A 13,640-nucleotide genomic window follows, 5' to 3' on the forward strand; every position below is an offset into this window, starting at 1 on the left:
AGCAGGAATTACAGTACTTGTATAAAACAAAATAGACTTCAAAACAAAGAAAGTAACAAGACAAGGAAGGACATTACATAATGAAAAAGGGGTCAGTACAGCAAGAGGGCATAACTATTATCAGTGTCCATGCACCCAACATAGCACCTAATTATGTGAAACAAACACTAACAGAATTAAAGGGGGAAATAGAATGCAATATGTTTATTTTAGGAGACCTCAACAAACCACTAACTCCAAAGGACAGATAAACTGCACAGAAAATAAGTAAGAAGAAAGAAGCACTGAAAAACACATTAGAACAGATGGACCTAACAGACATATGCGGAACATTCCACCCAAAAGCAGCAGTATACACATTCTTCTCAAATGCATATGGAACATTTTCCAGAATAGATCACATACTAGGCCACAAAAAGAGCCAGGCAAAGTTACCACAAAAAGATTACAGACCAGTAGTCCTGTTAAACATACATGTAAAAATACTCAACAAAAAATTAGCAAAACAAATTCAAAAATATTTTTTAAAAAATAATCATCCTTTATGGCCAAGGGGATTTATTCCAGGGATGTAAGGATGGTACAATATTTGAAAATCCATCGACATCATCCACTACATCAACAAAAAGGACAAAAATCACATGATCATCTCCATAGATGCTGAAAAGCATTTACAGAATTCAACATCCATTTAAAAATTCTCAACAAAATGGGTATAGAAGGCAAGTACCTCATCATAATAAAGGCATATATGACAAACCCACAGCCGCCAACATAATTAACAGCAAAAAACTGAAAGCTTTTTCTCTAAGATTGGGAACAAGACAAGAATGCCCACTCCCTCCACTTTTATTTTACATAGTGCTAGAGGTCCTACCCATGGCAATCAGATAGCACAAAGGAATAAAAGGCATCCAGATTGGTAAGGAAGAATTTAATCTGTCACTGTTTGCAGGTGACATGGTGTTGTACATAAAAAATAAAAAATCTACCCTAAAACTACTAGAACTAATAACTGAGTTCAGCAAAGTTGCAGGATACAAAATTAATACACAGAAATCTGTTGCATTCCTATATAGTAACAATGAACAAGCTGAGAAATCACTAAAACAATTTGATTAAAAATTGCATCAGAAAGAATAAAACACCTAGGAATATACCTAACCAAGGAGGTGAAAGACTTATACCCTGAAAACTACAAGACACTAATAAGAGAAATTAAAGAAGACACCATTAAATGGAAATACATCCCATGCTCATGGGTAGGAAGAATTAATATGGTCAAAATGGCTGTCCTGCCTAAAGCAATTTACAGATTCAGTGCAAATACCAGTAGCATTCTTAAACAAACTAGAACAAATAGTTCTAAAATTCATATGGAAACACAAAAGACCCCAAATAGGCAAAGCAATCCTCAGAAGGAAGAATAAAGCTGGGGGTATTATGCTCCCCAACTTCAAGCTCTACTACAAAGCCACAGTAATCAAGATAATTTGGTAACTGGCACAAGAACAGACCCACAGACCAATTGAACAGAATCAGGAGACCTGATATAAAACCACACGTAAATGGCCAATTAATATATGATAAAGGAGCCGTGGATATACAGTGGGGGAAATGACAGCCTCTTCAGCAACTGATGTTGGCAAACTTGGACAGCTATATGTAAGAGAATGAAACTAATTGTTTAACCCCATACACAAAAGTAAACTCGAAGTGGATCAAAGACCTGAGTGTAAGACATGAAACCATAAAACTCTAAGAAGAAAAAACATAGACAAAAATCTCTTGAATATAAACATGAGCAGCTTTTTCCTGAACACACCTCCTTGAGCATGGGTAACAAAAGCAAAAATTACCAAATGGGACTACATCAAACTAAAAAGCTTTTATACAGCAAAGGACACCATTAGCAGAACAAAAACAGCATCTAACAGTATGGGCAAATATATTTGTAAATGACATATCTGATAAGGATTTAACATCCAAAATATATAAAAAACTCACCTGCCTCAACACCCAAAAAGCAAATAACCCGTTTAAAAAATGGGTGTAGGATCTGAACAGTTCTCCAAAGAAGAAATTCATATAGCCAATAGGCACATGAAAAGATGCTCTACATCACTAATCATCAGGGAAATGCAAATTAAAACCACAATGCGATATCACCTCACACCAGTAAGGATGGCCAGGATCCAATAGACAAGGAACAACAATGCTGGCAAGGTTGTGGAGAAAGGGCAACCCTCCTACACTGCTGGTGGGAATGTAAGTTAGTTCAGCGATTGTGGAAAGCAATATGGAGGTTCATCAAAAACCTAAAAATAGAAATACCATTTGACCCAGGAATTCCACTCCTAAGAATTTATCTGAAGAAAACAAGATCACAGATTCAAAAAGACATATGCACCCCTTTGTTTATCGCAGCACTATTTACAATAGCCAAGACATGGAAGCAACCTAAGTGTCCATCAGTAGATGAATGGACAATGAAGAAGTGATGCATATACACAGTGGAATATTTTTTGGCCATAAGAAGAAAACAAATCCTACCATTTGCAACAACATGGATGGAGCTACTATGCTCAGCGAAATAAGCCAGGTAAAAAAAGACAAGTGCCAAATGATTTCACTCATTTGTTGAGTATAACAATGAAACAAAACTGTAGGGACAAAACAGCAGACTAACAGACTCCAAGAGGGACTGGAGATGAAAGGGAAAGGGGGTGGGAAGGGAGGGAGAAAGAAATTAAGGGTCATTATGTTTAGTACACATAGTGTAGGGGTGTCATGGCAAAGGCAATATATAGCACAGAGAAGACAAATAATGACTCTATAGCATCTAACTATGCTGATAAATAGTTACTTCTTTGGGGTGCAGGGGGGTCTTGATAATATGGGTGAATATAATAACCACAATGTTGCCCATGTGAAGCCTTTATAAGATTGTATATCAATGATCCCTTAATAAAAAATATTATGCAATTACTTTGTGTTGCTTTACATATGTATGTTTACTAGCTCTGCCCTCTGAGAGAATTAGAAGCAGTGATACCTAGTAGCAATTGAACACTCAACACACAGATTATGGTTTCCCAATACCATTGTTCTATAAAGGAACCAGGGATTCTGGGAGAAACAGCTGGTTCTCAGGGTTGTTCAGTGAAATAATTGAATAAACATATAAGTGGGGGCGAGGACATACTTTCTTTGCAGAAGAATTCTAAATGACCAAATACAGAAGGCATGAGGGAAATGAAGAATCACCTTTAGAACACCCCAGGAGTAACTGTTACAAGCAAGATAGACTGATGAGTATTAAAACTAGTGGGTGAAATTTAAAGGAGAAACAGGATATTTGCAGCTTCAACATGTCTTCCCCCAAATATTAATTAATTAATAGCTACAGTGATTTTATCTTATATCCAGAAATTCTTTATATTCCTCCCTCTAGCAAGTGGAATTTGATGCCCCTTCCCTTGAGTATGATCTGAATTTACCACTTCTAATGAGACTAGAGTATGGAAAGTGAAAAGTAGTAATTTTACTGTGATGAAAACCAACAGACACCACCGTGACCAAGTGATTGGTAAACGAGTCATATTGATAACATGTTCCCCCAGACATGATGCAGTGAGCAGGCACTTCACCTCTGTGGTATTCTTTTTCAAAACCTGTAACGTCAGTCTCAATAAGAGGATATGTTAGAGATACCCAGATTGAGGGGCAGGCTTGTACTCTTCAAAAGTGTCAAAGTTGTGGAAAACAAAGACCAAGGAACTGTTAAATATTGGAAGAGATTAGGAGACATGGTTAAATGCAATATAGTATCAATCATAAAAAAGAACACTAATGGTAAAATGGATGAAGTCTGAATAGTTTGTTATTAATAGTGATGTTAATTTCTTAGTTTTGGTAAATGTGCCATGGTTACAAAAGATGTGGGTTTTTGTTTTTTATTTTCTCATTGAAATATAGCTAATATATAATATTAGTTTCAGGTACACAACATAGTAATTATACAATTACATGCATTGCAAAATGCTCACCACAATTCATGCAGTTATTACAATGTTATTTACTGTATTTCCTGTGATGTACTTTTCATTTCTGTGACTTATTTTTATAATTGGAAGTTTGTACCTCTACACACTTTACCTGTTTCACCCATCTCCTAAACCCCCTCCCCTGTGCCAATCACCATTTGTTCTGTAGGAGTCTATTTTTGTTTGTTCATTTGTTTTATTTTTTTTAGGTTCTATATATAAGTGAATTTATAAGGTATTTGTCTTTCTCTGACTCATTACACTTAGCATAATACCTACTAGGTCTATTCATGTTGTCACAAATCACACTTCATTCTTTTTTATGGTTGAGTATTATTCCATTGTGTATGTGTACCACATCTTCGTTGTTCATTCATGTGTCAGTGACATTTAGGCTGCTTCTACATCTTGGCTATTGTTTATAATGTTTCAGCAAATAAAGAGGTGCATGTATCTTTTTGAATTAGTGACTGTTTTCTTGCAGTAAACAGCCATAAATGGAATTGCTGGGTTGTATGGTAATTCTATTTTTAATTTTTTAAGGAACCTCAATACTGTTTTCTGTAGCGGCTATACCAGTTTACATTCTCACCAGCAGTGCGTGAAGGTTCCCTTTTCTCCTCATCCTCACCAACAAATGTTCTTATCTCTTTGATACTAGCACTTCTGACTGATATGAGGTGATACCTCATTGTGATTTTTGATTTGTATTTCCCTGATGATTAGTGATGTTGAACATCTTATCATATGTCTCTCGCTGTCTGTTTATCTTTGGAAAAATGTCTGTTCAGGTCCTTAGCCCATTTTTTAATAGGATTATTTTGGGGGGTTTTGGTGTTGAGTTTTATGAATTCTCTATATAGTTTGAATATTAACCCCTTCCAGTCCCATTTATTTTGTCTTTAATTTCTTTCATCAGTGTCTTAACAGTTTTCAAAATACACGTCTTTTATCTTGGTTAAAAATATCCCTAGTTATTTTATTCTCTGATGAAATTTTAAATGTTATTGTTTTCTTCATTACTCTTTCTGCTTGTTTGTTATTAGCATATAGGAACACAACACATTTCTGAACATTGATTTTACATCATGCAACATTATTGAATTTATTAGTTCTAATAGTTTTTGGTGTAGTCTTAAGGGTTTTCTATGTATACTATCATGCATCTGCACATAGTGGCATTTTTACTTTTTCCTTTCCAGTTTGGTTATCTTTTATCTCTTTGTGTTATCTAATTGCCATGGCTCGTACCTCTAGTACCATGTTGAGTAAAACCGGTTAGAATGGGCAACCTTGTCTTGTTCCTGGTCTTAGAGGAAAAGCTTTTCAGCTTTTCCCTATTGAATATGATGTTAACTATGGGTTTGTCATATATGGCCTTTATTATGTCCTCTCTGTACCCACATTGTTGAGAGTTTTCATCATGAATAGATGTTGAGTTTTGTCAAAAGCCTTTTCTGCATCTGTTGAAGTGATCAAATGGTTTTTATCATTTATTTTGTTAATGTGGTATATCACATTGATTTGTGAATACTAAACCATCCTTTTATCCCTGGAATAAATGCCACTTGGTCATGGTGAATAATCCTTTCAATTTATTTTAAAATTCTTTTTGCTAATATTTGTTGAACATCTTTGTGTCTATGTTCATCAGGGGTATTGGTCTATAATTTTTTTCTTACCTTTTTTTTTTGTAGTGTCCCTGTTTGGTTTTGGTATCAGTAATGCTGTTAAAATCTGTGGAAGCTATATAAAGAGTTTAATGTGTACTATTTTTGCAACTCTTCTGTAAATATAAAATCATTTAAAAATGCAGTCTTTTCTGGTTAGCCAGAGACGGGTAAGATTCCTCAAGGGAGGAACAACCTAAGACAGGCACAGTCGCAGGGGGGCCATCAGGTGAGAAACTGGGGATCAACAGAGGTGAGGCTCAGAACCTCATCCCCCCTGCTTTGAGAGAAATCTGCATCTGTGGATGTTTTGCTGCCCTTGTCTAGCTTGGATTAATACTTAGTCCATAGGCACACACCTGATCATCTACATTTGCCCTCTTACAGCACTAAACTATGTTTTCTACCTTTATCTTGCATCTACCTACCACTTCAGCATTTTATTAAAAATAATAATAATAATAATAATAATAAAGGGAGAAATGTGGGATCAACATATAAATCAAGTATAAAAATCAAACGAATATTCATATTTGACCTGATTGTTTATAGTTCATAATGCGTGATCAAAACCGAATGTTTCTGTGATGAATGCCCTTGTACTGTTCACCATGTAAGAATTTATTCACTATGTAAGAATTCGTTCACCATGTAAGAACTTGTTCGTTATGCTTCAGAAGATTGGAGACTGACGAGAATTAGGCTTGAGATGGATTAATGATTGTACATTGAGCATTGACCCCCCTATACTGAATTTTATTGTTGTTAACAACCATTTGATCAATAAATATGAGAGATGCCCTCTCAAAAAAAAAATACAGTCTTTTTATACTAAATATTCATGGGTATAACATTCAGAGTTTTAGAGATGTGGTTGGTCTTCAGATAACAAAAATATGCCAATGTAAGACTAATTATTGTTACCCTTTATTTTTGAATATGATAGTCCTAAGTATAGTTCCATTCTCTCATACCTCAATCCCTTTCATATTTGAGTTTACGTGATAAAAACAACCATGTGTGTTTCTTAAAGATAGAAAATTGAAATGCCATTTAAATCAGAAATAATTTGTATTTTTAAAATCCTGTGTGTGGTCTGTAAGTTTATGATATTAAACTATAAAAATATAAAACTCTGTTATAAGTAATAAATTGTTATATCCCTTATGGCACATTATAAAAGGATCATTAAGTATAGTTCGGAAAAGATTTGTTTTCACTAAATTTTGTAGCTTAACATTTTCTTAAATTTTTTGTTTTTTTTTAATGGTATGTTGGATCCCTAATAATCAGAACTTTTATTATTATTATAGCTTTATGCAAATAAAGATTGTGGTATAGTATATTACCAAGAAATATTGAAATGTCTTTATTTTAAGAATCATAGAATTTTAACCCATGAGTTTGGTTGACATTTACTGGTGCTTTATTTCAGATTCTTCTGTGTGACTCCTGTGACAGTGGATACCACACTGCCTGTCTCCGACCCCCTCTGATGATCATCCCAGATGGAGAGTGGTTCTGCCCCCCTTGCCAACACGTATGGCCCAGCATACCTCTCGTTTTCCAGGCTTTGATTGTATTTTCACATTAATAATACTTTTGGCAGCCACTAAACATTTTTGATCTTCAAAGAAATTTATAAATATTGCTTACCTCTTGTTTAAATTTCTACGAGATTAGACACTATTGGAAAAAATCTACCTTTTATTACTTTTAGATCTTTCCCTAATTTTTTTTCCAAAGTGTTTCTCAGAAGATTTCAAATTTTTGTAAAACTATAATCTCTGTTTTTTTCCCACTCAACATTCGTGAAAGGTACAATGTGCCCTAAATTTAAATAATATGCAAGGGAAGAACTACACGTACTCCTGTTGGTTATCTCTTTTCATTTTTGCCTACCTTCTTTTTGTAATTTGTTACATAGCATTATAAATTGTGTGCCATCATGATGGTACTATGAATAGAAACAAAGACTCTATTTCTCTCATATCTTAATTCAGGCGAATTTCTTTTGAAAACTGAAGAACAGGATTTTTGTATGCCACTGTGCCCAAGGGCCCTTCTCTCACAAGCCCAGTCTTATTTTGCTTTAAAAATGATGGTCTTTCTTCCATTTCTCAGTGAAGTTGCACCTCTGTACCTTAATACAGCTTTATTAGTTATGTTCTTCGGCTCTGTTTTGACCCTATGGTTTTGTAAGTTTTTTTCCATTCTCTTTATTCAGAGTAGCAGTTGGTACCATTTTATTTTATTGTACATATAACCTTCTCCCTTAAAAATGTCAAGATTTAAAAAAATTTTAATTACTGTCAGGTATACATGTTGAATCAAATGCTATTTTAAGCATTGATTACTGCCAGCAAGATAAGCATGGAATGTTCTTCACAAGGCTGTGTTTTTCTAACATGTTCATTACTTCAAAGATAACATGTTTATCTTTAGTTCAATGGCACCACTTTGTTTATCATTCCAGTGTTCACTGTGTGGTCCCTTACTGGCTCTTAAAACACAGTATCCATCAGCTCCCATGTAAGTGATAAATGAACGTGGAAAGGTGTTAAAAATGACACTCATCTGTTTTGCTTTTTCAGAAACTACTATGTGAGAAATTAGAGGAACAGTTGCAAGATTTGGATGTTGCCTTAAAGAAGAAGGAGCGGGCTGAACGCAGGTATTGTGATATGTGTGTTAATGTTTTGCTTGGGAAATTGACAACAGAATTGTCTTGCAATGTAAATTAATGTGTCTCGCTTAAAGTGGGAATTGGCAAACTATGACCTGTAGGCCAGATTTGGCCTGCTTCCTGTTTTTTTCATATTGCCCACTGAAAATTGTTTTTTTCATTTTTAAGTAATTGAAAAAAAATCAAAACAGGGATCATATTTCGTGACACATAAAAATTCTATATTCAGATTTCATTGTCCATGAATAAAGTAGTATTGGAACACAGCCATGCTCATTTATTTATATATTGTCTATGGCTGCTTTTGTACTACAGAGGCAGTTGAGTAGTTAAAAGAGAGACCTTATGGCCCGCCAAGCCTAATTTATTATCTTGCGTTTTACAGGAAAAGTTTGCCAACCCCTAATCTAAAATATTTATCAGAACTTACTCAGAATAAATACTGGCCCAACTATTGGGAATGTATTTACCTAAGTATGTAATGAGTATAAGAAAATTGTAAGAACTGGTCTGTGATTAGTGACCTATGTCATCTCTTTGGGGTGGGCATTTAAATGCTGGACTGTGAAATAAAGGGCATTTAAATGCAGAATTGTGTCCTCCTGACTAAAAGAGATACCTCCCTTTTCAATATGCCACTGCAATGTGGTCTAAAGCAATTGGAGAAGGCTTCTTGGAGTTATGACTGGAGTTGAGCCTAATTTTTACAAAGGGGCTCAAAATTAAAAAGACAGTAAGTTAATGTTTATAATTTTGTGCCTACTTTGATTAATCTGTTGATAAGCATCGATTTATATCTACTGTATGCCAAACTGAAGAGTAAAGATGAACAAAGCTCTCAGCTACATGGAGCTCACCTTCTATCAGAGGATTCAGTCCTATGAGCCAGGGATACAATAAAGTAGACAAATGGAGGTATATCAGAGTGCTACAAGAACATTGTGGAGGAGCATTTTAGTTCTACAGGTTGGGTTTTCAGGGAAATCCTTGGAAGATAACTTGGGGTTATGAAGGGGTGGACATGTAGAGAAAGGGTATTTCAGGGAAAGAGCACAGATGTGAGCCAAGACAAGGTGTCAAGTGAACGTAGGAGAATGGTAGAAGATGTAGCTGTAAAAGCAAATTGACGCCAAATTGTGAACAGTTTTGCCTACCTGGCTAGGGAATTTGAATTGTTCCCTGTAGGCAGTAAGGGGGCCATCAAAGGAGGGATAAACACAATCAGGCTTTTGTTTCAGAAAAAAATGCTGTGGAACCACAAGAAAGAATTAGGGCTGAGGCTGCAGCAGTGTAGTCTGTGAGAACCCGTGAGGTCTGAACTAGATTCTGAGCAATCTCTGCGATAATAAAGTGGAGATGTTGAAGAGAATTTTCAGAGGACTAATCAGTGGGACTTGATGCCCACTGGTACATAGTATGAGAAAGTCTAAGCAATGCCTCCTGATTGGTCTCATTACCTTCATTTGCTGCTACTTTAATGTTTACCTGCTGTCACACAGTCTTGCCGTCAAAATTTAGCTTGCATGACCTTGAGTAAGTTGAATGAGTCAGTTCATTCCATAATCCATTCACTTTAGAGTATGCAAAGGTTAATTTAAAAATGGGTTCAGCTCAAAACCTAAAAATAGGAAATACCATTTGACCCAGGAATTCCACTCCTAGGAATTTACCCTAAGACTGCAGGAGCCCAGTTTCAAAAAGACATATGCACCCCTATGTTTATCGCAGCACTATTTACAATAGCCAAGAAATGGAAGCAACCTAAATGTTCATCAGTAGATGAATGGATAAAGAAGATGTGGTACATATACACAATGAAATATTATTCAGCCACAAGAAGAAAACAAATCCTACCATTTGCGACAACATGGATGGAGCTACAGGGTATTATGCTCAGTGAAATAAGCCAGGCGGAAAAGACAAATACCAAATGATTTCACTCATCTGTGGAGTATAAAAACAAACCAAAACCTGAAGAAAAAAAAAAAAAGCAGCTGACTCACAGAACTCAAGAATGAACTAACAGTTACCAAAGGGAAAGGGACAGGGGAGGGTGGGTGGGAAGGGAAGGAGAAAGGGATTAAGGGGCATTACGATTAGCACACATAATGTAGAGGGGTGCACAGGGAAGGCAGTATAGCACAGAGAGGACAAGTAGTGACTCTACAGCATCTTACTATGCTGATGGACAGTGACTGTAATGGGGTTTGTGCGGGGGACTTGATAATGGGGGGAGTCTAGTAACCATAATGTTGCTCATGTGATGTATATTAATGATACCAAAAGAAAAAGAAGAAAGAAAAAAACAAATGGGTTCAGACTCCAGATCCTGTTTTTTTCTTTACTGCCCACCTTTAGCTCTCTTGCTTGTCATGGATGCTACTTAGTTTAAAGGCAGTTAATCTCTAAAGTTGCCTCATAGATAAAAGTACTTTACTTTTAAAAGTTGGCTAAGTACCTTTGTTAGAAATCCTGGGTAATAGTCCTGTATAAAATTATTAGGACTGTTTTGATATACAGAATTGCTCCTGTTTGTATCTGACACTAGAAAAGACCTAACTAAAGATGCTTCAAATTGAATCACAGTGAAAAATTACATACATACATACATATATATATATATTTTTTGCTTCAGTCTCTCTGAAATCTGCCTGTCCTTCAGGAATGAAGCTGATTTAATTCAGCAATGTAGGTAGCTAGCTAATAGGTTGACCCTTCAAGGGTTTAAAAGAAAATGTATTCTCTCAAAAAGCCAAGAATGTAAACCACTAAAAATTTGATACTCATATTATATTTGGAGGCCTATGATGCTTATACTTGTATGTGAAAAGGATGGTGAATATCTGTTGACTATTGTAGGATATAATACTGCAATTAAGAAATATTTAAAATTTTAGATATTTATGTTAAAATATGCCACCATATTTGTTTACACCATTGGTCTCCCATTTATTTATTTGCTTTCTCTTCTGCTCTTGGTAATCTTTACTTAAATGTCATCCTGTAAGAGGATATATGTAATTGTGGCTTTAGACCACACTAAATCCTATATTAGATGATATCAGAGGAGGAGATCAAAGCTGTTGTTACCGTAAGACCAATCTGACAAAAGGCCAGTTAGCTAAATTGTTGCTCTTGTTCCTTATTCTCCTTAATAAACTGGTTAAGAACGCTTTCGTTATTTATAGCTCCTACTACAAATATACACATATATATGTATAGAATATATATGGGTGTGATACACATATCACACACACATGTATATATGAATCTTAGGAGTTCTAAACAGCAAAATATGTATGTTTCTAAAGGAAATAATATATTAATTCTAAATTCCAGGTGACCTCATGTTTTTAAAAGTGAACATTTGTATTCATCCTTTTTTAAATATGTGAATAATTTCTCTAGTACTCATCCTAGCAACCCAGAGCCTTGTTTACTCCCTATGTCATAGGAGAAGAGCATATTTCTCCTTATTCATGCATTTATTCAACATTTAAGCAACATTTATCAAGCACCTGCTTTATAACAGACAATGTAATCAGCATGAAGTATACTTTATGTGGTCTCTACCTTAAAGGACCCTACATTATGGCGGTAAAGACAGGTGTGTCAATGAGTAATTAGTGAGTAGCCAGCAACTATCTACAGAACTGGAGCTGTGATGCTTTGTGAAATCTGATTATTTCAGAAGTCAATGCAACTGATTTGTAAATGTCCCTTCCGGAACTTGGTACCAGAAATTACTTGGGAATTCAAATAGCTCTGTACTTCCAGAGTACTATTACTAGTGCTTTACTAGCAGAGAGTTGCATTTAATCAGGGTTGGAATTTTCCAGGTAATATAACAGAGGGAAGGAGAGAAAGAGACAAGGATTTTGAAAGTGTATGCAAAGGAGTATTTATTATGATGGACCATGGAGTCTAAGCCAGGTAAGGGGGAAAGTAAGGACACATAAGGGAGTGATGGACAGTGAAAAGAGGGTAGGGTCAATGGCTAGGGGTCCCACTATAGAGTCAGTGTACCACAGGGAGTGAGCTCGAAAATGAGCCAGTGGAAGTCAGAGAATATGATCCCCAAAATGAAATATTAGAAGGGGTGTGATTATTGGTAATGATAAGGTCTGGCCCAGTATGATCACTGAGCAAGGTAGTAAGTTGGAATGGAAGATGTATCTGTATATTACAGAGCAAGAGAATGCTGTGATGAGAAATCATACCTACCTTCCAGATCCTACTCACATGTTATCACCCATTTAAAGCCTCCCCAAATTTCTCAGCTCTTGCAACAAAGTCTGTTCCTTTTTCATTCTTCTACAATATCTGTTCGTGATGGACTATAGTCCACTGGTAAATAATTGTCAGGGCAAGGACTGTGTCTTACTTACCTTTGGATTCCCAAAGTAGACACAAATCACAATGTAATATTTTCAATATGATGGTTTTTTTCCATTTGAGTTGAGGAGAGAGATAATGATCAGGTGAAAGATTTTGAGGTATGAAAGAGGAAACTGATCACAATAAACTTGGTTAGTTTAAGGACAGACATGTGCCAAGCATATTTAATAACAGAGAGCTCAAGGTCTGATTTACCCATGAAGCCTTCCCTATTAATTTCAGCTGGTACTATACTTGCTTTTGCTAGTTTTCAGTTCATTAATTGTACTATTTTTTTTAAAATCAGGTTTTCACTTAAGTAACTTTTTCATTTTCTTACATGCCAGTGTTATTCATAACCCATCTCTAAAAAGACCACCATAAGACTCTTGTTAGTGGGGCTATGGGTTTACAGGACAGTAAAGACTGCATTCCAAAGAACCCAGGCAACTAGAGGATTCATGTCCTTTGATAAGGAACATCCCAAGGAAAGGGGGAGGAGTGGTCACTGTTCCATTCAGTTCAGCATACAGTGGCATGTATGTAAAAGCTCAGCTGTTTTGGTGATTGAATTAGCTCTGGGAAAACCAGAGAAAGCACCTGTTGTATATATAGCACTTTGTTAGGTAAAAGTGGATTGAATTAAAGTCAATCAAGGTTTGTCTCTTTAAACTGAGCTATGGAGAGTCACTAGTGTTCTGAGTCTACATTTCCTGGAGAAGTCTTAACTGACCCTAAGGATAATCTCTGTTGTAGCATCTTAGAGTACAGAGCCATGAGACTGCACTGCTCTTTATGCTCTGCAAACAAGAAGTGAATGGTCTTAGTATCACTCACTAGAACCTTGACATGGTTCTGTTA

At 35.7% G+C, this 13,640-nt stretch overlaps 1 protein-coding gene across 4 annotated transcripts in view; it reads left to right on the forward strand.

Annotated features, from left to right (window-relative positions):
• The window catches only part of RSF1 (remodeling and spacing factor 1), a 145,557-nt gene that overhangs the window by 110,194 nt on the left and 21,723 nt on the right, over positions 1-13,640 (forward strand). For all 4 annotated transcript variants that reach the window (XM_037010606.2, XM_037010605.2, XM_037010607.2 and 1 more), the window contains 2 exons: positions 7,152-7,256; positions 8,311-8,390. In XM_037010606.2, coding sequence (XP_036866501.1) covers positions 7,152-7,256; positions 8,311-8,390 — 185 coding nt within the window. The remainder of the gene's footprint in view (positions 1-7,151; positions 7,257-8,310; positions 8,391-13,640) is intronic.

Source organism: Manis javanica, chromosome 11, assembly GCF_040802235.1.
Source record: "Manis javanica isolate MJ-LG chromosome 11, MJ_LKY, whole genome shotgun sequence".
Lineage (NCBI taxonomy): Eukaryota > Metazoa > Chordata > Mammalia > Pholidota > Manidae > Manis > Manis javanica.